The sequence below is a fragment of the Vanacampus margaritifer genome, chromosome 9, assembly GCF_051991255.1.
Source record: "Vanacampus margaritifer isolate UIUO_Vmar chromosome 9, RoL_Vmar_1.0, whole genome shotgun sequence".
NCBI lineage: Eukaryota > Metazoa > Chordata > Actinopteri > Syngnathiformes > Syngnathidae > Vanacampus > Vanacampus margaritifer.
Window position 1 is genome coordinate 24,843,950 of NC_135440.1, and position 24,600 is coordinate 24,868,549.

The window sequence follows — 24,600 nt, forward strand, 5'->3', positions numbered from 1 at the left end:
TTGGTAACCAATAGGGGGGGACACGAGGCGGGGCTTGAACGGCTGGTGTTTTTAGAGGGAGAAAAAAAAAGTTCCTGAAACTTGAAGTGTGACACGTGACCACGTGGTGTGTCATGTGACTTGGATTGACTTGAAGCGCTGATACCTGCCTGTGGAAATTCTTCACATACCTGAAGGAGTAACAGCACTTTTGTCAAACCTGCCGCCGCGGTTCAAATCAGACTAAACTCAGTTCGACCTTTTTAGCTGATGCAGGTGTCAAGTTTCATCAAAAAAAAGAAAAGAAAAGTTGCATCATTTGTCAACTGAAAAGTAGCATCTTTGTAAATAATCAGAAAACATATGTAACGATGAAAATAAATTGAATGCAAAATTACAAAACATGTTTCATTCTGTTATCTGTTTGAAATTTACTACGATCATTTTTATAGGGCACACATTTTGAATTTGCAGCTGTTTCAATGAGTACACTAAAACAGTTTCAGTTTTCTTAGTAACTGCAAAAAATTGTAATCAAAAACTAATAAATATGTAGTGTAGCTAGTGTTATATTAATTATGAAATGTGCTTCAAACGTTGTACATTTTCAGACACGTTAAATAAAAAAAAATATATATATTTTTTTTACAGTTCGAAAATTCAGCTGTCAGAATGTGTGACCTCGGGATTCAAAAGTGTCAGGTGGCTTGGGGCAGGGTCTGATACACAAATGACTTTGAGCAACAGATGCTAACATAAGTAGCACGTAATGGTTAACATCAAGCATAAGAATTTTTTGAGAGCTTATTTCCACTTCAATATGTATAAGTGATGTCATCATGAGACAGTGAATAGTTTCACTTCAGAATGGTTTGCTTAGTTTTTTATTAACACAGTAGATACAATTTCATGTTTGCATGTCAGCTCAACACATTTCATTTGAATCACACAAATCAAATTCAAATCTTTTCCAACTCTTAATTACACCGTGACCCGTTTAACGACATTCTCCTCCACAAGCACTTCCTTGCCATCACGCCTCAAGCTCCGCCTCCTCTCCCTCCTCCTCTTGGTCAGGACGTAGAAGGCCACCACGCTCCCCACCACGACAAAACTGAGGGCCAGGATCACCAGTCCCAGCGCCAGCAAGTGAGAGGTTCCCCCGCTGAAGTGCTTGAGTTGGTCCCACGTGCCCACGCCCACGCAGCTGAACCCGATGAGCGTGCCCCAGAAGCCGAAAGCCAGCATGCACGAGCCGCAGGACAGCTCCACGCCGCCGGTTACCACGGTGATGCCCGCCACGGAGACCACGCCTCTCGGTAATGTCACGGCCTGGGATTTAGGGTCATAGGTGACGGCGGAAGCGGAGAGAGTGGAAGCATCCAGGGTTTCCATGGCGAGGCTTTTTACGGCACCACCACAATGGGGATGCTTCACCTTGTTTGTTATTCCTAGAAAATGATAATATGATCTTTATTGTTTTTCTTTATCTCCATTGGGAGATTTTTTTTTTTTTTCAAACACTGCTTTCTGGTGCATGTCTATTGTAAAGTAAGTGTTTGGATAGATTCAGGACATGTACATATAATCATTTAACCCTCATTGCAAATGATGCATTTACATTTAACCATAGTGTAATGAAACAACAAAGCAAGATTATATTAACTGTAATGTTATGTCATGAGTGAAATTAACCCATTTATAAGTTAAAAATAAATAAATACACACATTTATTTATTTACACAATAAAAAAAAAAAAATATATATTTTTTTAAACGAAAATAAGAATGAAAAAAAACGACTGCATGTTACTGTATTTTATATATATTTAACAAAAGTACATTTAAAATGCAGAAATGAGTGAATTAAATTATCTTCTTTGATGTGTGACCCCCCCACCCCCAAAACAAACAAAAAAACAAAACCTAAATGATTAAAGAAGTTCATGACCGAGTCAATAAGGAAATGTAAATAATGTTTATTAGGATTTACAACCTTATTTCTGACACATTTATATGATCAAATATGCATTTTTTATTGGCATTCCTGCAAAAGCAACATAGCAGGAGGGCTATTGTAATTTTTTTTAAGCGGTCAACTCATCTATTAGGAAGAATTTTTTTTAATTTTTTTTTTACAATTTTGAGTGCAAGTGTATAAATACATGATGAGAGGAGGAGCCTTAATTTATACGGAAGCGTAAATACAAACAGTTTCCTGAATCGAAATGTAATTTGCTAATGTTTTGTAACATAAAGACTTTCAAAATGTAATCTCCGCAGCTAGCGTACAGTTTAGAAAGCGCTATATAAAATCCGTCCATAAGCACCCTATGAATATATTAACTTAGTGATGTCTTGCAACGTCCTTGCTAAATGAATTCTATTAATCATCCAACGATAAGTGTTCCCATTTTCTTTCTACAGTACCTGCGCCCAATCACTTTTCTGTCGCCAAGAAACAAGATTAGCATAGTCTTACCTTAGTGAGCAAAAATGTCCCAAGGGGATAAATATTCCCGGATGGACCTGAAAGCGACTGCGCCTCTCTCCCAGGACAACGCGTGCAGGAATGGGCCGCAGGCGGGCCCCGACGCGGTCACCTTATCAAATGCGTCACAAGTGGAGGCCTCTCAAGATGGAGGCCATTCTCATCAAGATTGCTGTCGGGCGGCGTGTTTTTTTGTTTGTTCCTGTCTTTCCTTTGCGTCCACGAGGAAATGGTCATCTGTCATTAAGCGTCATTATGAGCCATTAAGTGATATTTATCTTGGAGCTACTCCCTTCCTCTGCGCTGAGCTCTGTCACTCTCAAAATCGGAGCGGTGTCCCGCCAAGGCATTGTTTTCGGCGCCCCTTAACTATTTGGCTAGTTTCTTACCTCATTTTTCTGCAAACAAGCACTCTTGGTTAGCTTTGGTCTCAGACAGACATCATCTGGAGCTGTTGAAAATCAATATTTGTCTAATAACTTGACAAAAACATTGAAATAGAATTCGTCTTTACAGATACATCAAGTACTGTAGAATTACAGGACAGAAACAAATTGTATGACATCATTGGAGGCCCTGCGCTCTGACCCTGTCAGAATAAATTTGAAATCTGGTTTACTGCCAATGTAGATTAATTGACATGGACCAAAACTAACTCTTTGACTGCCAAACGTTTTCAGAAAAGGGATGCCGTGGGTGCCAGCCAATTTTAAGCATTTTGACTGATCTTTCAAGGTCCATAGAAAATTATGTGTTTGGACTATGGAAACACACATACTACCAAAAAAAGATTGGACTCTCATCTTTCATCAGAAAAAAAAAGTTTGTTTCTACCTTATTCCGTTTTTCAGTAATCAACAATAGAAAATGGTTAGTTTCACCTCTGTTTTGAGACAAACGTCTTTTAACGTCTTTGGCACTCCTCCATAGGATTTTACTAAACGTTACTTAACGTTTTTGGCAGTCAAAGAGTTAACGTACTGATTACGAAGGTCAAGGGCAGAATTCGATTGACACAAAAAGGCTGCATCCTGATTGGACGGAAAACAAACAAAACAAAATCTAACATCCATGTATAGTACTGTAAGCAGTTCAGTCAGAAGAAATGCTACAAAAAAATAAGATAATTATTGATGGTTTTGATGAAATGAGCACAATCTGACAAGCTAACATCTGCGATATGTGCTTTGTGAAGCGACAAAGACATATTTTTTGTTATTACCTTTTCAAATAAAGGAGTAGGCCTATGGCCAAATAAGGATTAGTGTCAACTGGCTAATTGCTAACAAATGTGGTTAATACAAATGGTGACAAATGCTAAATGTGTCATCATACGCCATGTGGTTGATTTCATCAGGCAAGTTAGTTTAAGAGACAAAGACATGGTTAAGAAGTATACTATCCCTAAACAAAACCAGCCTGTGATAACATCGTTTAAAATAAATGTTAGCATCGACTGCTAGTGCTACCACCGGTCTTTAATACAAATTGCAAAATTAAATAGAGTTGCTAAGTGACAAGACATGGTTAAGAAGTGAAATAATCTATGTACCGTCTAATCCCAAATGTTGGTGGCACAACGTGTCTCAAACTACCTTGCCGAAAATACATGCTAGTGTCAGCTAGCTGCTAGTGCTAATAGGACTGAGCACAAGTGATCTGTTCTATAAAGCAAATGTTAAATGTGTTGCCAAGAGACAAGATATGGATAAAAGGTGAAATAATCGATGTAGTGTCTAATCCCAAATGTTGGTGGCATTATAAAATGTCTCAAACTGCCTTGGCGAATATACATGCTAGTGTCAGCTAGCGGCTACTACTAATGGGACCGACCAAGCATGAGTGGTCTGGTCTATTATAAAGCAAATGTTGCCCGAAAATGGTTTGCTGGTTAAAATAACAATACTTTCAAGATGTCACTTTAATGATATGGTTTCCATCCTTGGTTATCTGTAGTGTACACCTATTTTAATTAGAAGGTAAGTTATTAAAAACGAACTCCATATTACTGAGCTATATGAGACAATTAGGCCTTTACTGTAACTTCGTCCAGTCTGGGTCAGAGGTAAAATGTCACAGACCCCCCTTTACTGAGGGGCTAATTCTATTGGTCATGACAGTCCTGGGATGATGGCGATGATGCTAATAGGCTAAGTAGTGGATCGGGTGGGACAGGGCAGGGCACGGCTAATCCAATAGATGGACTCACAGAGCATATTTATGGCGTCAAGTCAATCCAGCAAGCAAAACAGCGAGCACGTGTAAGTTAGCGTCATTAAGATGTCTAAATGACATTTGCATCTTTTGTGGTCAGGGGAAACAAAAAAGTGGGCCTTTGACTTAAAAAGCCAGAGTTAAATGCATCAATGTTAGTTTGGAAGGCAAACAGAAAGTCAATGAAGGGCGTGATTGGTCAACTTTTGTGGTTCATGTTGTATACATATAATCTTAAATTCAATACATGGTTTTTGAACTGTCGAGAATTAAGAGCGACACGATAGAAAAAAAGGACATAATCATACCTTGGTAGCTCCTTCGAGAAGCACCATCAAAGAAGTTCATTTCAGTCAAAAGCTCAGCCACCTTAAATCCCGCATTAACAGAATTATCCTGGTCCCACATTAGGAGATGGTTTCCCCCCTGCCCTACTTACCTCCAACTTATCTCTTATGCCGCTGAGACGCTCGACGTGCACACAACAGGTAAGCAAGTTCTCGCCTTCTCGCCATTTTGAGGTGGATTTTGGTATCCGGACTGCACTTGAATCCCGCACAGGGATCACCGTGGTGGATCTTGACGTGACAGCCTGCGATCGGGAACGGGCTCAAAACGTCGCCTCTTTTCTAAAGACACTCGCCAAATCCAAGCATGGGGAATAGCACGAGTAGCGCCTTGTCCAAGGAAATCCTGGAGGACCTGAAGCTGAGCACCAAGTTCAGCGAGCACGAGATCGGCCAGTGGTACGAGAACTTCCAGAAGCAGTGCCCGACGGGACGCATTACGCCCGAGGAGTTCGAGCAGATCTACGCTCGCTTCTTCCCGGACAGCGACGCCAAGAGCTACGCCCGCCACGTGTTCCGCTCCTTCGACACCAACGACGACGGAACGCTGGACTTCAAGGAGTACATCATCGCCTTGCACATGACCTCCACCGGGAAGACCACCAGGAAGCTGGAGTGGGCCTTCTCGCTCTTCGACGTGGACAAGAACGGATACATCAACAAGACCGAAGTGACGGAAATCTGCCAGGTAAGATGGACGCCTTCTGCTAGACGCAATCCTTAGGAAAAGGAATACTCGGTTCTTGGGTCTTGGTTCTACTAGCGTAGGTCTTGGATTTCAGTTGGGTGAGTAACAGGATGCAATTTGATCATCAGACATCAATCATATTGTAACAAATGCTTGATTTGGTTACTTTTCAACCTCCGCATCTGACGGCGTGAATAGAGAGGCAACCTTGGTTGAGATCTTGGAAATCCCGGGACAGCCGCAGCATAAGGGAACCTTAACTAGGGAGCATTAACGATGATGTCGAAACGGATTCGGAAAAGCAAAAATATCTCCCATCTACGGCCTAGTTCAAGAGAATTGTTTTATGTTTTTTGGCTACGTAGAAACCAATAGATCCTAGCGCTCAAAAATTCTCTCCCAATCTGTAAGAACATACAGGTAAGGTGTATTTTTTTCTTTTTTTTAATCTCTAACTAATTTAGCATTTTTTAGCTCATGCTGGATCTATATCTATCTATATAATTTTTTTTGTTCGTGTTTTGGGGGTGGCTGGAACAAATTAATGGCGTTTCCATTCATTTCAATGGGAAAAGATAATTTGGGTTGAGATTTTGATTTTATAAGCGTAATACGGACAAATTGAATTTTGCAGATTAGTGAATGTACAAACAGACCTGTTTTGCTCGTTTAAAGGAAGCTATAACATGTTTTGTTTTGACAAACCAATTGAAAGAGGAAAAAAAAATGACGATTCCAAACCTTATTGGATTGAAGTGACAGTAAAAACAATTCAGAGACTGTATGTTTTTTTTTTTACTTTAAATTCTTCTACCACTATGTAGAGTACTTGTGCCACCTCGGCACCAAACACTACAGCCGACCATTTTGTCTTTCTTCCAGTCCGTTTGTTTCTTCCACCTCCAAGGTGGTGATCCATGTGCGGCTTTTAAGCACTAATTGCCAGCCCACTTGAGTCCTAGACTCCCCCCTAATCTCTAATCTTTAGCTCCCGGGCTGCAACGTATAACGTCCGCCCCGCTCGTATAATCTGTATTTCTCTCTTCCATACACCGGCTGTTGTCGTTTAATCCCACAAAGAAATGTCATTGTTTCCACCCCCCAAAAAATCAAGATTGCGTGTGAAGTTTTAAAAAAAATAAAAAATAAATAAATGATCATATCTTTCAAGTTGGACATGTCGAATTGTTGAGGGTTTAAGAAATCCAGTTGGCACGGTAATGGGATTTGAAACTCACCAACTGGAAGGGTTACTTAATCCAGGCATGTCCACATTTTTATGCTCATCAGATCTTTAACTACTATTTTCCTATTCACAAAGGGGACAAATTGGATCTTAAAGACTGGTGCAGTGTTTTTTTTTTTCTTTCTTTCTGGTATACAAAATAAAACCAGAATAAAAGTAAACATTTACAACAGAGGGGGAAAAGTACAAAAACAACCGAGATAACATGCTTTCAAAAGTGCACACACCCTCTTGCCACTTTTATGTCCAGGAATACTGGGAGGTGCTTCAGCACCACTTGGGGTCCATGTGTGCCATAAATCCAACGTCTACTATTTTAGTAGAAAATACAAAAAAAATAAATAAAATAACCCACGGTCCAATTTCCTGTAAGGGGCTACTGAGTGGCTGTTAACATTGTACAAAAGGGTCAAACGTTGCCACACTACAACGTGAGGCGTACAGAAGGCGCGCTTAAGAGGGGCCAAGATGGAGGCGAGAGCGCTGGAAGTAAGCGGAGATCTCGCTGTTTGGCGGCCGGCCTGCGTCTTGGCTCTAATCCATGTTAATCTAGGTGTTTTAAATGTGGCAGATGAGTGCTTCCTTCTCTCTAAGTGGGACACACACACACACACACACACACTTAAGAAGGGCCTTGCCTTGACGGCGTCCTGCTTTGCATTCATCTGGAGCCCAAGTGGCCATCAGCGTTTTGTAATATTGTCATTTCAACAGAACCAAGTGAACCTTAAAAAATGTGACATATTTGGCTCTAAATGTACCCAACTTAATCCACATTTTAGTACCACCCTGCTGCAATTATAAAAAAACATCAAAACTATATAAAAATCAAATCAATATTTAGGCAATAATCACTTTTTGTGTGTTTAACCAAACCACATACAGTATCATTTCTTGAAAATTGGCGGCAAATTCTAAATGTTGTGATTCAGGAGCATTGAACTGTTTGGATGATCAACTCGATTTGATTGAAGGCGTTTCATAGCCTTGAATGAAATCCTGACGTTGCCACAAAGATGCGAGGATGTTCAGCGTATGATCGTTTCTGCCTTCAGGCCATCTTCAAGCTGATTCCCAAAGAGGACCAGAGCAAGCTACCGGAGGACGAGAACACGCCCGAGAAGCGAGCCAACAAGCTGTGGTCCTACTTTGAGAAGAAGGACAACGGTAAGCAGGGCTGCAAAGTAGAACCAAGAACAAATTCCTCTCTTATTTTTCTCTACTACTTTTACTTAAGTACTGCGTAAGAGTACTTTTGTAACCTCTGATAAATGTACTTTTAGTTAAGTACAGGAATTGAATTAGTACTTGTAACAGATTTATTAAATTATTTATTTACATTACATTTTTTAATTTACTTAATTAAGGAGTGGAAACTACTTTTACCAGCTTTTTTTATTTTTTTATTTACTTTTTCCTTTCCTCTTGTTTTATTTTACATTTTTTATTTTACTGAAGTACAAAAGTTGAAGCAGTACTTCTGATTTTACAAGTCTTTTTCTTTCTGCTCAATACCCCTATACTTTCAACGTAAAAAAATAAATAAATAAAATAAATAAATATATATATATGTACTTCTAGTAAAGTACACAAATCAGTACTTTTGCTTTTCACAGAGTTTTTTTTCCCAACAATATTTGTACTACTAAGTACTTGGGTACAGAAATTGGATCAATATTTTTACTTTTAGTGTGAGTATTTTTACTCGCAAACACATTAAAAAAAAAAAAAAAAAATAATGTTTTTTTTTATGCTAGAGCATACAGAAGGCTTTGATGCAGCCTCTGAACTGAAGAGAATGGTTGAAGCAATGGTAGTTATTACAAAAGCGGCCAGCAGGTGGCAGCAGAGTATAAGAGCTCAACCAGGGCCCTGTTGCAAAAAAAAGCTCTTTTCTCCAATATTTTAAACAGTTTTGTGAATAATGATGGAACTTAGCTATATTCTAACTCTTTGACTGCCAGACGTTTTCAGAAAAGGGATGCCGTGGGTGCCAGCCGATTTAAGCATTTTGACTGATCTTTCAAGGTCCACAGAAAATGTTGTGTTTGGACTATGGAAACACACATACTACCAAATGAAAGATTGGACTCTCATCTTTCATCAGAAAAAAAAGTTTGTTTCTACCTTATTCCATTTTTGAGTAATAAACAATAGAAAATGGTTAGTTTCACCTCTGTTTGGAAACAAACGTCTTTTAACGTCTTTGGCACTCCTCCATAGGATTTTACTAAACGTTATTTAACGTTTTTGGCAGTCAAAGAGTTAATGCAAATTGCTGCACAACGGAAACAGAAATATACTTCTTTTTTTTCCTGATCAAAGAAGGGACAAAGAGGTTCCATTAACTTCCATGTTTTTATAGCAATAGAACACAATATTGTGTGGGCCTTGCAAAATCTGTCAAAATCCAGTAAAACAGCCGGGAGCGAAGGGGGTTGCTTCAGAGAAAATGGCTGCCAGTGAATGAGTTAAAATATCTGTACTTTTTCCAAAACACTGAGTTACTCTCAAATTTGGAAGAGAGGGGGGGGGGGGGGGGGTGAACATCTGCGTGCTACCTTTCCTCAGCAGCTGTTCGCACACATGCACGGAGATTATATGTGACAATCAGCTGTTGGGCACAACAATGAAAAAAAAAAAATGGAATAAATCCACCTGTGGGCTCGGGGAAGCAAGCACATGACGGGTGGCATGCGAGCTTTGTTCGAACCTCAGCTGACTCTTTTGTTTTGCATGCATGCAAGATCAGAGCGGATTTCTCACATAAGTCATACGTCTTGGTTTTTTTCCACCTCACAGAGCGACTGGCCGAAGGGGAGTTCATCAAGGGAGTGATCGAGAATGACAACGCGATGCGGCTCATTCACTACGAGCCGCTGAAACAGTAAAATGTTTGTCACATCTGTCAAATCAGCTACTTTTGCTCCCCGTTTTTGAATATCCTCCATGTGTAAATACTTTGGGTTACGTATTTGACAGGAAATGATATCAAATGTTATTTTGTGTTTGGCATATATTGTATCACCTTAAGCCAAAATTATTCATACCCTGGAGGTGAAGTTGTGTTGGAGATGTTAATTTAGAAAAAAAAAACTAAGTATATAGTAATAGTAATTTTTTAGCATTATAACAAACTTTAAATAAGGACATTGCATACGTACGGATTTTTTTTGGGGGGGGGGGTCAAAAAAGATACAAAATAAACAAAAACAAAACGTTCTTAAATGTATATCTCAACAAAATAAAAACACAGATGAGCATTACATTTAATTAGCCAGTGTATGAATAATTTTTGGTCTTAACTCTTTCACTGCCACTGACGTTTAAAGACGTCAAGTAAAAACCTACGGAGCACTGCCAATGACGTCAAAAGACGTCATCCAATTTTTTTTATTTTTTTTGAAACTGGTGGGGGGAAGCCCTCCGCATCTCTGGCGAAAGTTTCAATTAGGTCTCTTGTGCCTAAGGACTATTTTTTGCCCCTAGAGGGCAGCAATGACTGTCTTTTGACAAGATCGGGTGGGCGTCAGTAGAGGCGGAGCTAGAGCGTCGAGCAGGAGATCAGAATGGAAAACAAAGGAAAAATGGCGACCGTTTGCGAGGAGTTCACGCCCGAGCCGTTTTATTTCAAAGACAAAAGCATCGACCAAAGCTAAAAGAGCACATTGATGACAACGATGATCATCATCGAATTTCGGTGAAAGTAACCATTTTCTATTGTTGATTACTGAAGAACGGAATAAGGTAGAAACAAACTTTTTTTTTCTGATGAAAGAAGAAGTCCAATCTTTCATTTGGTAGTATGTGTGTTTCCATAGTCCAAACACAACATTTTCTGTGGACCTTAAAAGATCAGTCAAAATGCTTGAATCAGCTGGCACTGGCGACATCCCGTTTCTGAAAACGTCTGGCAGTGAAAGAGTTAACTGACTGTAAAGTAAAAAAAAAACATTTTTTTGCGTGTTTATCTAAAGAACATTTTGACATAAAATATTACGTACAGTTGCGGTTTACATTTTTTGGGGTAGTAACAATGGAAATCTAAGTCATTTTACAAAGTAATCATTTTCTTAGCATCTTAACATTTTCTACAGCCACAAGTAAGATTATGTGAATATTTCAGTTTACTGTATTTGTGGGGACTTCGACAAATACAAGATGAATAGAGATTGAAAATGATCACTCAAAAAAAAAAAAAAAAAAAAAAAAGTGGTGTGGTCAGTTAAACAAGTGACCCGAACTCATATTCGGTATCATTTAAGTGTCATAGTTGATTGTTTGAACCTGAAAGCTCTGTTGTTACTTTTTTTCTTCTTCTAATTTTACAGCTGTTGAAATGTATGTAGCCATTTTATTTCTGATGCATTGGAACTTTACACAATACGGCGAATGACATTAAAGGTTTTCTCATACATGTCGACTTGAATCCAAGTTTTTATTCTCAATCCTAAATTCTACGTGAAAGTGGTGAATAATGTTCTTTTTGTTTAAAAAAAATGATATATATAAATATATCATGGCCACATTTGTAGCTGTTCCTGTTAGAAAACGACACTCCAGTAACGCAATTCTACGGAAAGCAATAAATGCATCGATAGCCCTTCAAACGCAGAAGCTGCAAATATGTACTGTATTTACTTTGACAATTTCATGAAATGTCACAGAAACCAGACAGCAGTTTTGCGATACATTGAAGGCAGCACGCCTTTCAATCCCCCCCCCCCCCCCTTCCTGCATTAAAAGCAGAAAATACCTGATAGCAGCGCTGGTGGTGGTTGATAACATTGTTGATTAAGCTTTTCAATTGTATTTATCCCAGACGGCAAATCCAGGATTATCCCAAATGTGTAACCTAAAGACATTAGGATGAATTTGGCTCCATTTATTTGAGTCACAATTTTTCGCTTTGGCTCAAGTAAGTGTCGTTTGATATTTTGCATAACGACCACGAAAGTGTGTTTAAGCACCAACCTTCTTATTGTGCGCGCGGCGTGCCAGCGCCTCTTTCCAACTTTTCTTCTGACCCCCGCGACCCTCTCGACCCATCTCTCCTTGCCCGTCTTTCCATCCAACTGTGGATTACTGCTTTACACGTAATCTTCTGTTCAACATCAGAGAGCAGACTTTTCAAAATCTCTATAATCTATCTCCGTGCGTCCATCTACTGTATCCGTCCATCGCACGGGTTTGTCAGCAGACGTGGTTTGTTACCAGCAGATGCTGCGTTGGCTTTGATCGGGGGGGTGGGGGGGGAATCATGATGACAATGAATGTCTGACTCGGATCAGTGAGTGCGTGTGTGTGCGTGTTGTTTATTGACTTCAGAAGAGAGCATGTTAGAACTGGAGAAGAAACGGCTCAGTCCACATTCATAATTATATGCATAAATTAGCAATACAGTGTTCCCTCGCTGGAGGGGTGACGTTCCCAAAAATACCCGCCATAAGTGAAATCCGCTAAGTAGTCAGCTTTATTTTTTTTACATTTATTAGAAACGCTTTAAAATTGTAAAACCCCTCAGCACACACTTTTCTCACAGAGGCATTAACGTGTTGTCACATTTTTTTTCTTGCTTATACACACAATGTTCAAACTTCATAAAAAATAAAAATAAAAAATAAAAAACAACGTTATAGAGAGGGAACACTGTATACTTATTTGTGTACGGTTTTCAAATGTTTCATTTAGTGTGCAAATCAATGATCAATCCAATTTTAATTGAACGAATGAAAAGAATTTCCACAAAATGTACCCGTCGAGACCATAACTTTTACAAAAATTTGAAAATTACTATACTACTGTAAATGTGAAAATTAATAATACTAATTATTCTCTCGTGAAAGCAATATTTATGACACATTGTTTACCATTACGGCAGTTGTGCCCATTGTTCTCTCGTCCGTCCCTCAGAGTGGTTCCTGGCCTTGCTCAATGTGTAAAGTGACTTGAGATAACTTCTGTTGTGAACTCATAAGCAAAATTGACCGGACTCGACTCTTATCGGCCCGTTGGATTGTGTGGGTGTACCTAATGAAGTGTCTGCTGAATGTATTTTGTGTTTGCACGTGCGCGCATTAGCCTTCCTCTATGAGGCACTGAGAAGAAAAAAAAAACACACAACATGCATCCCTGCACGTCACTATGGCCTGTATTCAATTCAGTATGGTCAGATTTGATATGAAGAGTTCAAGCAAAGTTTCCTTCACCTTGTCCGCGAGTCTCCATCTTCAGTTTTTTTAAGCTCCTGGGAGGTACGGCGGGCGCTCTTGCGTTCTCCCCGTCCTTCAGCAAGGGGAGTCCACTCTGTCCACGGGCCCCTCCATCTCGTCCATCTCCCTCTCGCAGTCTTCGCAGCCCTCCGGCCCACAGCCTCCGACGAGAACCAGCGTGGGCACGTCCCCGTTGGCCACGCCCACCACGCTGCCGTTGGGGGCCCACGCCACGTCGATCATGCCGTCGGGACACTGCAGCAGGCCGCTGACCGAGTAGAAGCCCCCGGCGCCGCCTCCGCCGCCGGAGACCACCTCCTCGTAGCAGGGGGCCCGGGTGGTGGCCCTGGCCTCCTCCAGACGAAGCCTCTGTTTGCGGCGCAGCTCGATGATGGTCTTTGTGTAGGAGTTGAGCGTCACCACGGCGGCGCCCATGCAGCAGCTGAAGGACACCCAGGCAAGACTGCAAGCAGCAGATTTTTTAAACATTAGGAGGTACGCTCAAGGTATTATAAATAAATATAAGGATGACCCCAAAAAAAAGAGCTCATAATAGTTTAAGTGAAGTACGACGGCGTATTAGTGCCACGTATAAATATATATTTTTTTGAGGGCGGGGGAAATATTCAGAGAAAAAACTTACGAGAAGTACACGTAGCGTAGTTATAGTCTAATCATGTGAGGATTTTGTTGGTGCTTAATGGGACGCTGTTTATAAAATGAAAAGGCACTTTCCGTTATTTTCTTTGGTCCTTCCTCGGGTCTCCTGACGGCCTCACGACTCTGGCTGGAAGTGTTCGGTTTAGGTGAACGGTTTGGGATTTTTTTAATAGGTTTTAGGTGAACTAATGAATACACACACACGCACGCACGCACACAAAAAAAAAAAAAAAAAAAAAAAGAGCAATGATATGTCAAATCGGTAAAATTACCGAATGAACAATACTGAGCTCTCCAGAAAAAAAAAAAATGAAAAAAAATGAAAAGGCAGGATGGAGACGGATTCATTCTTAATTGAAAATTTACTCGTCATACACGGTAGCTAGAGCGACAACACTTCCCTATCAGGTGACTAAACACTAACCAATCACAAGCTAGCATACTTGAGGTCAATGCAAGTGAATGACGGAGAGCAGCAGAATCAACACATCGACTTAGATACTTGTACAAAAAAAATAATTAAAAAAAATGTATGAATGTGTAAATAATAATTCAAGTAAATATACATTTTAACAAATTAACTAAAATGCTTGATCCTCAAGGGTGTGGACCTCCACAAAGCGAGGCGTCTTTACGCCATTACTATCTCCTTATTTGAAACCCGACCGAAAAGTATTGGCACAAACATTTGCTACGTGTATAGTTTTTTTCTCGCAAATCTACCACTTTATAAAGTCGTAAATTTGCTATTTAATAAACTCGCTAGATTGCTACTTTATAAACAGGGATGTGATTTGACCAAAGTGAAATTATCTGAAAATTTAGCCGGGGGTCTGGGGGCCGCTGGCACCCAGCTAGGTCCAGATAGACAAAACAACAGCATAAATTTTCAATGTATATTGAACTATCCCATATAAAATGGCAGTTTTAGTCAACTCAAAATCAGTCACATTCAAAAACATTGGACTGCCTTTGCTTTTAAAAACTATCACTGAGAATATCATCATATCTAACTAATGTAAAGTTAACACATAAATAATGTTGAAGAGTTCAAATTTCATGAACAAATAATTGTATCATGACCAAATGAAAAGTAACTCATATTAGAGCATACCACAAATGTCTTTGTTATCGCAGAAGATGTTATCTGTCGGAGTCATGTGCATACACAATGAACTACTAAAAAAAAAAAAAAAAAAAAATCTGAATTTTTTTTTTTTGGTTGGAGATAAAAAAAAAAAGCGGAATTCCGCGAATTAGCGGAAAAATCACATCCCTGTATAAAGTGCCACGTTTTTTTTCTCTGAATATTGCCCACCGCCCTAAAAAAAAAAATATATATATTTATATGTGGCCCTAATACGCCGTCGTAGTGAAGAGCTGATATTGACCGTAATCATTTTGTGCGTGTTTGGCAGTAACCTACGCAAAAGACCAGCCATAGTCCCAGGACTGAGGCCTCCAGTCTTTGGGGCCTACAATGACTGTCATCTGGAACACGGTGGTGTACATCATGTGGGCCACCATCCCGAGAAGACCTGCATTGGGGATAATACAGTAGGGGAAAAAAAAAATAATAAAAAAAAATATATATATTAAGTAGAGGGGGAAAAAATGTATCACAATCAGGCAAGCATAAACCGCCACTCTGGTTGCATTGTTTGGATTACTGTCATGCATTTATTTCACTTTGGAGTCAGCCAGCTAACCAGTTGCTCCAGTAGAGGTTCCGAAGTCAAAGCAGAATCTCAGGGTGCGCGTTAGACAAGCCTCTTCTTTGTCTAGTTTTTAAAAACCCACCTTTAAACCCATTTTTACTCCTTGGCGTTCAACAGAGCACGATACTAGAACCCTTATTTTAGTGGCAATTTTTTTTTCAATTACAGTATAATATGTTTAAATGTCTGAGGTGTCAGGAATGATTTTTCTGTGCCCTTTGAATACAATCGTTTTGATGGTTCAATAAAACCAATGTTTCTTTGTCCGGGTCATTCAAAAACAAGATCATGTTTTGTCAAAACCAACATTAAATGGATTTCTCGTCATCACAAAATTGGTTAAGTACATGAAAAGCAATACCCCGTCCACTCACCTGACAGCACAGTGCACATGGCAGCGTAGGCACTGATTTTGAGCGAGTGCATCTCTTTGTGAGAGCACAACACTTCCAGCCACATGAGCAAGAAGCCCATCCCGAGCAGGCCGATGTACGTGAACTCGGATATGACCGATAGCCAGAGCACACCTGCGGCGACCACAGCAAAGTAGAATGAAGGAAGACTTAAAATGTATTTTTTTTATAACGATCGTCTCACCTTGCGTCTCCCCTGGAGTCAACTCGATGAAGCTCCTGCATTTCTCCCCTGCCAACAAAATGGATCCGATTGGTAATGATAACATGACAAGTAAAAAAATACGTTTTATTTCAGTAGTTCAGTTCTAAACGTAAAACTCACAGTATCACAATTTGATTTCCCAAAATGTAGATTATTTTAGATCACAGCTAACAAAACGTCCAAATTCACTCTTTCAAGAAATTAGAACTTTTATTCACATCAGGGAAGGGGGGCAGTAGGTCAGCGTGGGCGCATTTTGCCGCTCGGTAAATGTTTGATAATGTTCACTGTCAATACACTAATCCATCTCTAGTACCAAAACATGCGTTTGCATTGCCAGAAAATTCTCTCGGACTCTCTCTCATACACACTCACAACATGCATGAATACGCATGCCATAGCGGGCGTGGAATTAAACACATGGCTTAGCTTTAGGAGAGTTGTAGGCAGGGCCCGACCAATTTTTTATTTTTTTTGTTTTAGACAGAGTCCATTTTCCATGTTTGGCAGAAAAAAAGTTCCAGTGAGTGATTAATTGGATGTTTATTTAAATATATAGTGTGACTAAAGTAATATTTGTGCATTTACAGGAAGAATCGGCTGGTGTTTAAATTGATAAAAAATAGACTAATGTCTTGTCAGTTAAATAAGCGGCCCTAACTAGAGCTGCAACAGTCATCCTAATAACTTTAATAATGCGATAAAATAAGTAAAAAAATAAAAAATAAAAAAAAACTCAAAATCAGTGCTAAGCAGCTTTTGCTGGGATTATTTCATATATATATATATATATATATATATATATATATATATATATATATATATATATATACCACTAAGTTTTTGTATAACTATTACCCTCTGCTCACCATCACTGTGTTTCTCGCAGCTTTCCCAAAAGCCGGTGTGGAAGTATCGGAAGGCAAACTTGTCCTCGCCCGTCTCCCAGATGTAGTGAACGGCGTTGGCCAGCTGCCTCTGGCGGATCTTGGCCAACTCCTCGCGTCTGGCTGGAGACAGCGTGCGGTTGAAAGGGTTTTGGGTCGGGCTCTCTGTGGGACAGCACACAAGTAGGGCGACGCTCACACACACGGCATGGTTTCGATGTTTGGACGTTGTGGCCAACTACTGGACACAAACACATAATCGCACTGGTGCGCCTATGAGTGACCCTCTAAAGTTTTTTTTTTTTTCGTAACTGCTCTAACACCTTTCATGCATTTGACGTTATAAGTGATGTTGTAAGCAAAGTCAAAAAGCCAAAGACAGATTGAGACTGTAGCTTTTTTTTTTTTTTTAAACCCATGTATTGTCTATATTATATTGTATTTATTTTTTTCATTATGAATGTACTGTGTGTCAGATGGAGATAATTGAATTTCCCATTGGGATTATTAAAATATCTATCTATGGAAATGGCATACCAATCACACCAATAGAGGTGGCAAAAGTAATTAACCTTGTCGTAGGTATTGAACCCCACCAGTTTCCCAATGGCAGCAGATACAATGAAAACATCAGAAGCCCCAGAATTGAACCCTGTGGAACACCATACGTTCCGTTATACATGTGAATTCATATCGCGCATATTCGTCCGACCACTTTTTTTTTTTTTTTTCCGCTCGATGCAGATAGTATGAAAGGATGACAATAATACTTCTACCTAGGGCTGGGTATCGATTCAGGTTTCCTCAATCGATTCGATTCACAAGAGTTCAATTCGATATTGATTAACTATGGAACATCAATTCTTCTTAAATACCAAGGACATGATAAAAAAAAATCCACAAACATTAAATATAAATTAAAAATATTCTGAAATGTCATAAAGTGCAATAAATCAGGAATTTCATAAATACAAGAAAATATTTTAAATTCACGTAAACTTCAAGAAAACTGTACGGTACCAAAAAAAAATTGGCCTCTAAAATTCTATTTTGTTGTTTAATTTATGGGGAAAAAAGAGGTATTAAAATAATCAATTCATGGCTCTATGAATCAATATCACGCTCGAAAAAAAAAAAAAAAACGACTGATATTGATTATTCGATTTTTAAAACCCAGCCCTACTTCTACTCAACTGACTTAAGCAGAAGTACGGACGGTGTTTATGGACAAGTGCAGCAATGTAGCAGCATCGGGGGGAAAAAATTCCCCCTGGGATAATAAAGTTGATTCTATCCTATACAAACCCAACTCCAATCTCATTAGGTCCAGAAATCAGAACTGGAGATGTCGCAATGATTTAAGCCAACAGTGTACATTGCTTACAAGTACATCCTGTACTGTTTTTAGGCATACACAGCAAACAGTGTGAGCCTACTTAATTCCTTTATGCCGTTAATCCCATTGTGAATTAAGCATATATGGTGGAGGAATAAAAAGCAGATGAGGGAAATCGCTCCCTCACTCAACTGTGTAGACCTGTGAGGGGTGTCCACAGATTAACGTAATCCATAATTAAAAGTGAGCTATGGGTAAAATGAGATTTAAAAAAAAAAAAACACCAAGGACAATAGGTTTTCAAGAATCCTGACACTCATCCGCATAGATTAGTTCCAGGTATTGGCAATGTACTGTGGTGACACAGTATAAAGATGGAAGAATTTGCTTCAAATCTAATCAGGGTCAACCAGAATTTTGGTACTAATTACTAGTGCGTAGTGAAAATATAATCCACTCACAGGTGCATGTAATCAACAAAATTCTTCCAATCTCTGTTTTTTTTTTTTCCTGCTTAACTCATATTAAAAAGTTCTTACCAAGAATCAAGAGACAGGAATGGACAGTGCACCTGCATATTAGTATACTCCATACATGGAAGACATACAGGACGTGATTATGTGACCGTTTCATCCACTACAATGAATTGCCGTTTCCAGTAAATGGCAACAAGCCGTGTTTAACAAACACCATCTTGGAGCTCAAGAAAAGAACATTTGATCGTCAGTGGCTACAACGTAAGGGACGGAATCAGATGCAAGATAAGACCGGTATTAAAAATTCCGTCAGTACAATTGTAGTGGTTTGTATTATTTTATTTACATGGCTATATTTTAAAAACCTAGATTATTTCATTATTAGACATGTTATTTCATACAATTGCAGCAAATGATCATATGTCATTTTGTACATTAGAGCATTTAAAAAAAACATTACACAAAGCTAATTATTTATTTTTATTTTTTTTATTATTTTTTTTTCCAGGAGCTAATTATGATCATTGGAAGGTTCGCCACATTGGACATTTTAAAGCACCAGATGGCAGAAACTTTTATTTTTAGCATACAATAGGAAACATATCGTCACACTCTTTTAGAAAAAATAAAAAATAAAAAAATAAAATAAAATAAAAAATTAAAATTAAAAATTGCAATTATATACCCCTATATGAAATTAATTTATCACATATAATCAATATTTTTTCTTCAGTTTTTTTGTGTCTTCAGAGGGAAAATGACTTGTGTCATTCTTTTAGGAGAGTGACAATATTCAGGACAAAAAACGATGGCAAGGCAAATTAATTATTTACATTTGCTAGTTATTGGGCATAAATTGAAAATATTGGCATTATTTTATTTACATGGCTGTATTTCTAATCACATTTAAAAACCTAAATTATTAAATTATTAGACATGTTATTTCATACAATTGTAGCAAATGATCATATGTCATTTTGTACATTCGAGCATTAACATATGACTTGGAAAAACATTACACAAAGCTAATTATGATCATTGGAAGATTCGCCACATTGGACATTTTAAAGCACCAGATGGCAGAAACTTTTATTTTTAGCATACAATAGGAAACATATCGTCACACTCTTTTATAAAAAATAAAAAATAAAAAATAAAAAATAAAAAAAATTAAAAAATTAAAAATTGCAATTATATACCCCTATATGAAATTAATTTATCACATATAATCAATATTTTTTGAGGGAAAATGACTTGTGTCATTCTTTTAGGAGAGTGACAATATTCAAGAAAAAAAACGATGGCAAGGCAAATTAATTATTTACATTTGCTAGTTATTGGGCATAAATTGAAAATATTGGCATTATTTTATTTACATGGCTGTATTTCTAATCACATTTAAAAACCTAAATTATTAAATTATTAGACATGTTATTTCATACAATTGCAGCAAATGATCATATGTCATTTTGTACATTCGAGCATTAACATATGACTTGGAAAAACATTACACAAAGCTAATTTTTTTATTTATTTTTTTTTCCAGGAGCTAATTATGATCATTGGAAGGTTCGCCACATTGGACATTTTAAAGCACCAGATGGCAGAAACTTTTATTTTTAGCATACAATAGGAAACATATCGTCACACTCTTTAAAAAAAATAAAAAATAAAAAATAAAAATAAAAATAATAAAAATTGCAATTATATACCCCTATATGAAATTAATTTATCACATATAATCAATATTTTTTCGTGTCTTCAGAGGGAAAATCACTTGTGTCATTCTTTTAGGAGAGTAACAATATTCAGCAAAAAAACGATGGCAAGGCAAATTAATTATTTACATTTGCTAGTTATTGGGCATAAATTGAAAATATTGGCATTATTTTATTTACATGGCAGTATTTCTAATCACATTTAAAAACCTAAATTATTAAATTATTAGACATGTTATTTCATACAATTGGAGCAAATGATCTTAAAGTAAAAGGTGAGTGAAGGCCGGATTGTCGGTAAAGGAAAAAGCAATCCACCGCGATAGCATATTTAAACTCTTTTAAATAACTGCCTTTCCAGAAAAAGTATACAGAAAAGCCTTTGAGAACGAAGAATGAAAATGAAGTACCTGTAGTGTAAGGCTCGCTGTTGTTCTGCCCGCAGTTCTTCATCTTGACGGGCGACAGGCAGAGGGGCTTGACCACCTTGTGGGTTCCCTCGCACCAGTAGGAGGTGCACAGGGCCAGGATGGAGAGCGCCAGGGCCAGAGAGGTCAAGGTCAGGGAGAGCAGGGAGCGAGAGCGGCGCGACATGCGCTCTGGCATGGCCGAAGGCGCCGGGGGGCAGGGCGGGAGACGAATGCGGCGCACGGCGTGGCGGCTACGGGGAAAAAAAAAAAGAGGGACGGAGGAACAGATGCTTCCGGTCGGGGGGGGGCGGGTCGGGAGGTGATGAGCTGCCAGGTTTAATAAACCGTGCGGCAAAGATGAATGTGACGTAACCGCCGGAGAGTGATTAAAAGGGGAGGCGGGAGAGGAAGATGCTGTCAAGTTGATGCATGTGCGGGCAAACAGATGGAGGTAAAAGTGGACAAGAGGGGATTTCCATGGTTGGCGTAAGGAGAGAAGTGCTGGGGGGCTTGCCTGGAAAGCTTACTATTGATTTTTACCGTTACCTAACTGCGCCTTTGGCAAATCCGACAACAGAAGCACCCGACGAGCCTGAGGATAGAAACAGGGCAAAAAAATTTTTTTTGCCATTCATGTTATTGTAACTTGTGCATGATACATTTTCACACATCATTTTACATTTTCAGTTGGTAACGTGAGTCACTCTTTGGGCTGAGTTGTTCAAACAAAAAAAAGGTACAACTTGAATACGTGAACTTGACTTAATGTGCTAAGATCAAAAGTAGTAGTCGGATCTTGGAGTTAAAAAGTTACATTTGTTATATATATATGTAATATTATATGGCCTTTATTGGAGTGAATCAATACTTTTATAAACGCGATCATCCTAGATTCTATCTGATCTAATCTAAACAAAGTTGGTGACTTGGCGGAAGAACACACCAGACCAGTCTGCCATCTGTCGCTAATTGCCGGTGGAACGGTCACCTGCGTGGCCGCAACTCTTATTGTTATTTTGGAACAATTTATATTTATATGTTATGGAAAATGTTTAACTTTTTTTTTGCTTCATTTCAATTAAACGTACATTTGTGAAAGCAAAGAACTTAGTGCATCATGGTGAATTTTCAACAAAGATTCTTAGGTTAACATAATTATTTATTTATTTTTTTTTTACAGTGTATTGTAGCGAGGTCCCCCAAAAATTAAGCATTTCTCGGTTTTTATTTTAAGTGTGCTTTTCCTGTATTTAAAGGGGAAGTCAACCCCCCCATTTACAATAATATGTTCTATGCAGCCCCACTAGTCTAAATATGGCATTCTAGCTAATATTGCATTAGCGCAATATGACTTAAGCGGTAAAATCCAGCCGTTTTTTTTTTTTTAGCCATCTCAGGGGGCGGCCATTTTGCCACTTGCAGTCGACTGAAGATGACATCAATGTTGCTCAGGTCTCAGGTAACAACCAATCACAGCGCAGCTTCACAAAACAAGTGAGCTGTGATTGGTCGTTGCCTGAGCAACATTGATGTCATCTTCAGTTGACAGCAAGTGGCAAAATGGCCGCCCCCTGAGATGGCTAAAAAAAAACGGCTGGATTTTGCTGCTTAACTCAAATTCCACAAATGTAATAATAAAAGTCAGTCATGTAACATATTATTGTCAAGAAATGTTTAAGGTTGACTTCCATTAACAATCTCAATTGTTTTGGTGAACATTTTCCACACATTTGTGGCATTTTTATTTTTTTTTGTGTCAAAAAGCTGCACCGGTGTTGTGATGTTGCTGCGTGTTGTTATATGAATAAAGTTCCCGCCATCACCCAGATGTTGCCTGCGCATTATTGGACATAAAATTTTAGTGAAAAAGAGGGAGCTTCACTTCACTCGGCCAGACATTTTGCGTTATTAGCCCAGCAACGGCAACTGACTAACCAAACCGTAGACTGCTGTAAAGAAACCAACTGCGAGACGAAATTGCCAAAAACGCCCAATTATCGATTAGTCAACTCCCAACTTTGATGACAACAATGCCAAACAAGAAGCACCCATTTGACTCCTTGCAGACTCGCTCCAGTTCTCACCTCAAATCAAAAGTTGAACGGAGCGCAAACAGCTTTCAAAACGTCCACCGCGTTGGATGCTCGGGTTCACTCTCCTGTTGCTTGGGTTACTTTCTTAAACGCGCCATGTACTTCGTCCCCGCATCCCGATTAGGACTCCTTGGCCCGCTGCTCATTATGGACTCCACCTGCTCTGCTGCCAGGCCAAGACAGAAGACAACAAAAGCAGAGATGATGAAATTAGGACTAAAGCGCCAATCCGAATTTCGGTCAGTAATCCCTGTCAATCCGTTTGTGCTAGTGGTGTGGTTCGAACCATAGCATCCTTTAATACAAGCAGCCACATAATATTGTGACATTAGTTGACTATTCTGGGTGCTTTTTGATTTAGTAGGAAATATATTGGAATAGGCTTTTTTTTTTTTACTGTACAAAATTCTGAACTGTTCTAATTGTATCGACCTTCCATGAGAACAATATAAAACTTGCATTGGACAAATGCTTTATATATAGAATGTTTAGTCTTGGTTGGATTTAACAATAGTGGTGTAGAAATGCATATACAGTATTCAATACGGCATGCAATGCTTACATAGTAAAATTGCAAAGTGACGAGAGTAACATGTTCAATATTTATCAGTCATCAACCATGCAGGCATGAAATCCATGGCAACAGTATTTCGGATTTTATATATAAAAAAAAAAAACTCAACTATGGATCTTCAATCTTCAAAAAAAAAAAAAAGCAAACTTCCCATCATAGTGTTAATTACTTACCAAAGTCGTTATCCTGTAGTGGAGCTCATGGATGAGGTACATCAAATGATAAAACGTCATCCAGTGTTCAGCGGTGGCAGGGGAGGAGCCTCACAATCCTCGCTCATCTTTGTTGATCAAGGACCTTGTCAAAGTAAAAAAATATCATTTATCCATCTTCAATGGATTCCCGGTGACATTATGGTGCCCTTCGCTCATTATCGCCGTCTTCCCTCGTCCAGAATGAGCATCAGTGACCCTCCACTGGCGCCGCCGCCGCCGCCGCCCTCTTGTTAATCCTCCCGGCCAATAGTAAAGACGCAGAGTCGGGCTTCTTGTGTCCACGCTGCTCGACTGTCTTTCTTGGGAATGGATGTCACCAAGTCGCACTGATTCATGTCATCTCTCTAAATCCATCTGCCTACTGTTACTTGCCCCCCCCCCCCCCTCGCCTCCCATTGTGGACCACTTCACTGACCACCTTCACCACTAAGCAAACATGGTGCATTCAGCATTGAGCTGTTATGCTGCTGCTGGTATACACTTTCAACAGATCTGAATTTAGCCACAAATATAAATGATTTTAAAATTGAGGTTTAAAAAAACAAAAACTATGCTCCGAAGTTCATTTACTGCAGTTCTATAATCATTTTTTCCAAAAACATGCTTGACATTATTTTAGCAAACTACTTTTCATTTCTCTACTTTGTTTTTAAATGTTGTATTTTGCCTTTAAATCTTTTATATAATTAAAGCTGCCTTGCCGTAAGTTTTAAACTACT

General features: G+C 38.8%; 3 protein-coding genes across 9 annotated transcripts; 1 reads left to right on the forward strand and 2 right to left on the reverse strand.

The window, feature by feature from the left end:
- Positions 1-847: 847 nt before the first annotated feature.
- On the reverse strand, positions 848-5,818 carry LOC144057424 (uncharacterized). 3 transcript variants are annotated; one of them, XM_077574975.1, is made up of 3 exons: positions 5,123-5,818; positions 2,461-2,920; positions 848-1,430 (listed from the first exon to the last, which is right to left on the reverse strand). In XM_077574975.1, the coding sequence occupies exon 3, from the start codon at positions 1,372-1,374 to the stop codon at positions 961-963; it is 414 nt and encodes a 137-aa protein (XP_077431101.1). In that variant the 5' UTR covers positions 1,375-1,430; positions 2,461-2,920; positions 5,123-5,818; the 3' UTR covers positions 848-960. The 3 variants fall into 3 exon arrangements, with proteins under 3 accessions (XP_077431101.1, XP_077431100.1, XP_077431099.1); XM_077574974.1 differs by having other exon boundaries at positions 4,992-5,818; XM_077574973.1 differs by having other exon boundaries at positions 2,461-5,818.
- On the forward strand, positions 1,103-11,393 carry LOC144057423 (visinin-like). 3 transcript variants are annotated; one of them, XM_077574972.1, is made up of 5 exons: positions 1,103-1,298; positions 5,095-5,171; positions 5,245-5,718; positions 8,020-8,131; positions 9,767-11,393. In XM_077574972.1, exons 3-5 carry the CDS (start codon positions 5,338-5,340, stop codon positions 9,853-9,855), a joined length of 582 nt encoding a protein of 193 aa, XP_077431098.1. In that variant the 5' UTR covers positions 1,103-1,298; positions 5,095-5,171; positions 5,245-5,337; the 3' UTR covers positions 9,856-11,393. The 3 variants fall into 3 exon arrangements, with proteins under 3 accessions (XP_077431098.1, XP_077431097.1, XP_077431096.1); XM_077574971.1 differs by lacking the exon at positions 1,103-1,298 and having other exon boundaries at positions 3,362-5,171; XM_077574970.1 differs by lacking the exon at positions 1,103-1,298 and having other exon boundaries at positions 3,363-5,718.
- On the reverse strand, positions 10,143-24,543 carry LOC144057421 (germ cell-specific gene 1-like protein). 3 transcript variants are annotated; one of them, XM_077574966.1, is made up of 9 exons: positions 23,840-24,543; positions 23,084-23,258; positions 21,546-21,591; positions 21,000-21,250; positions 17,042-17,224; positions 16,152-16,199; positions 15,929-16,081; positions 15,263-15,374; positions 10,143-13,639 (listed from the first exon to the last, which is right to left on the reverse strand). In XM_077574966.1, the coding sequence occupies exons 4-9, from the start codon at positions 21,193-21,195 to the stop codon at positions 13,252-13,254; spliced, it is 1,080 nt and encodes a 359-aa protein (XP_077431092.1). In that variant the 5' UTR covers positions 21,196-21,250; positions 21,546-21,591; positions 23,084-23,258; positions 23,840-24,543; the 3' UTR covers positions 10,143-13,251. The 3 variants fall into 3 exon arrangements, with proteins under 3 accessions (XP_077431092.1, XP_077431091.1, XP_077431090.1); XM_077574965.1 differs by having other exon boundaries at positions 21,000-21,413; XM_077574964.1 differs by having other exon boundaries at positions 21,000-21,591; positions 23,084-23,255.
- Positions 24,544-24,600: the final 57 nt, after the last annotated feature.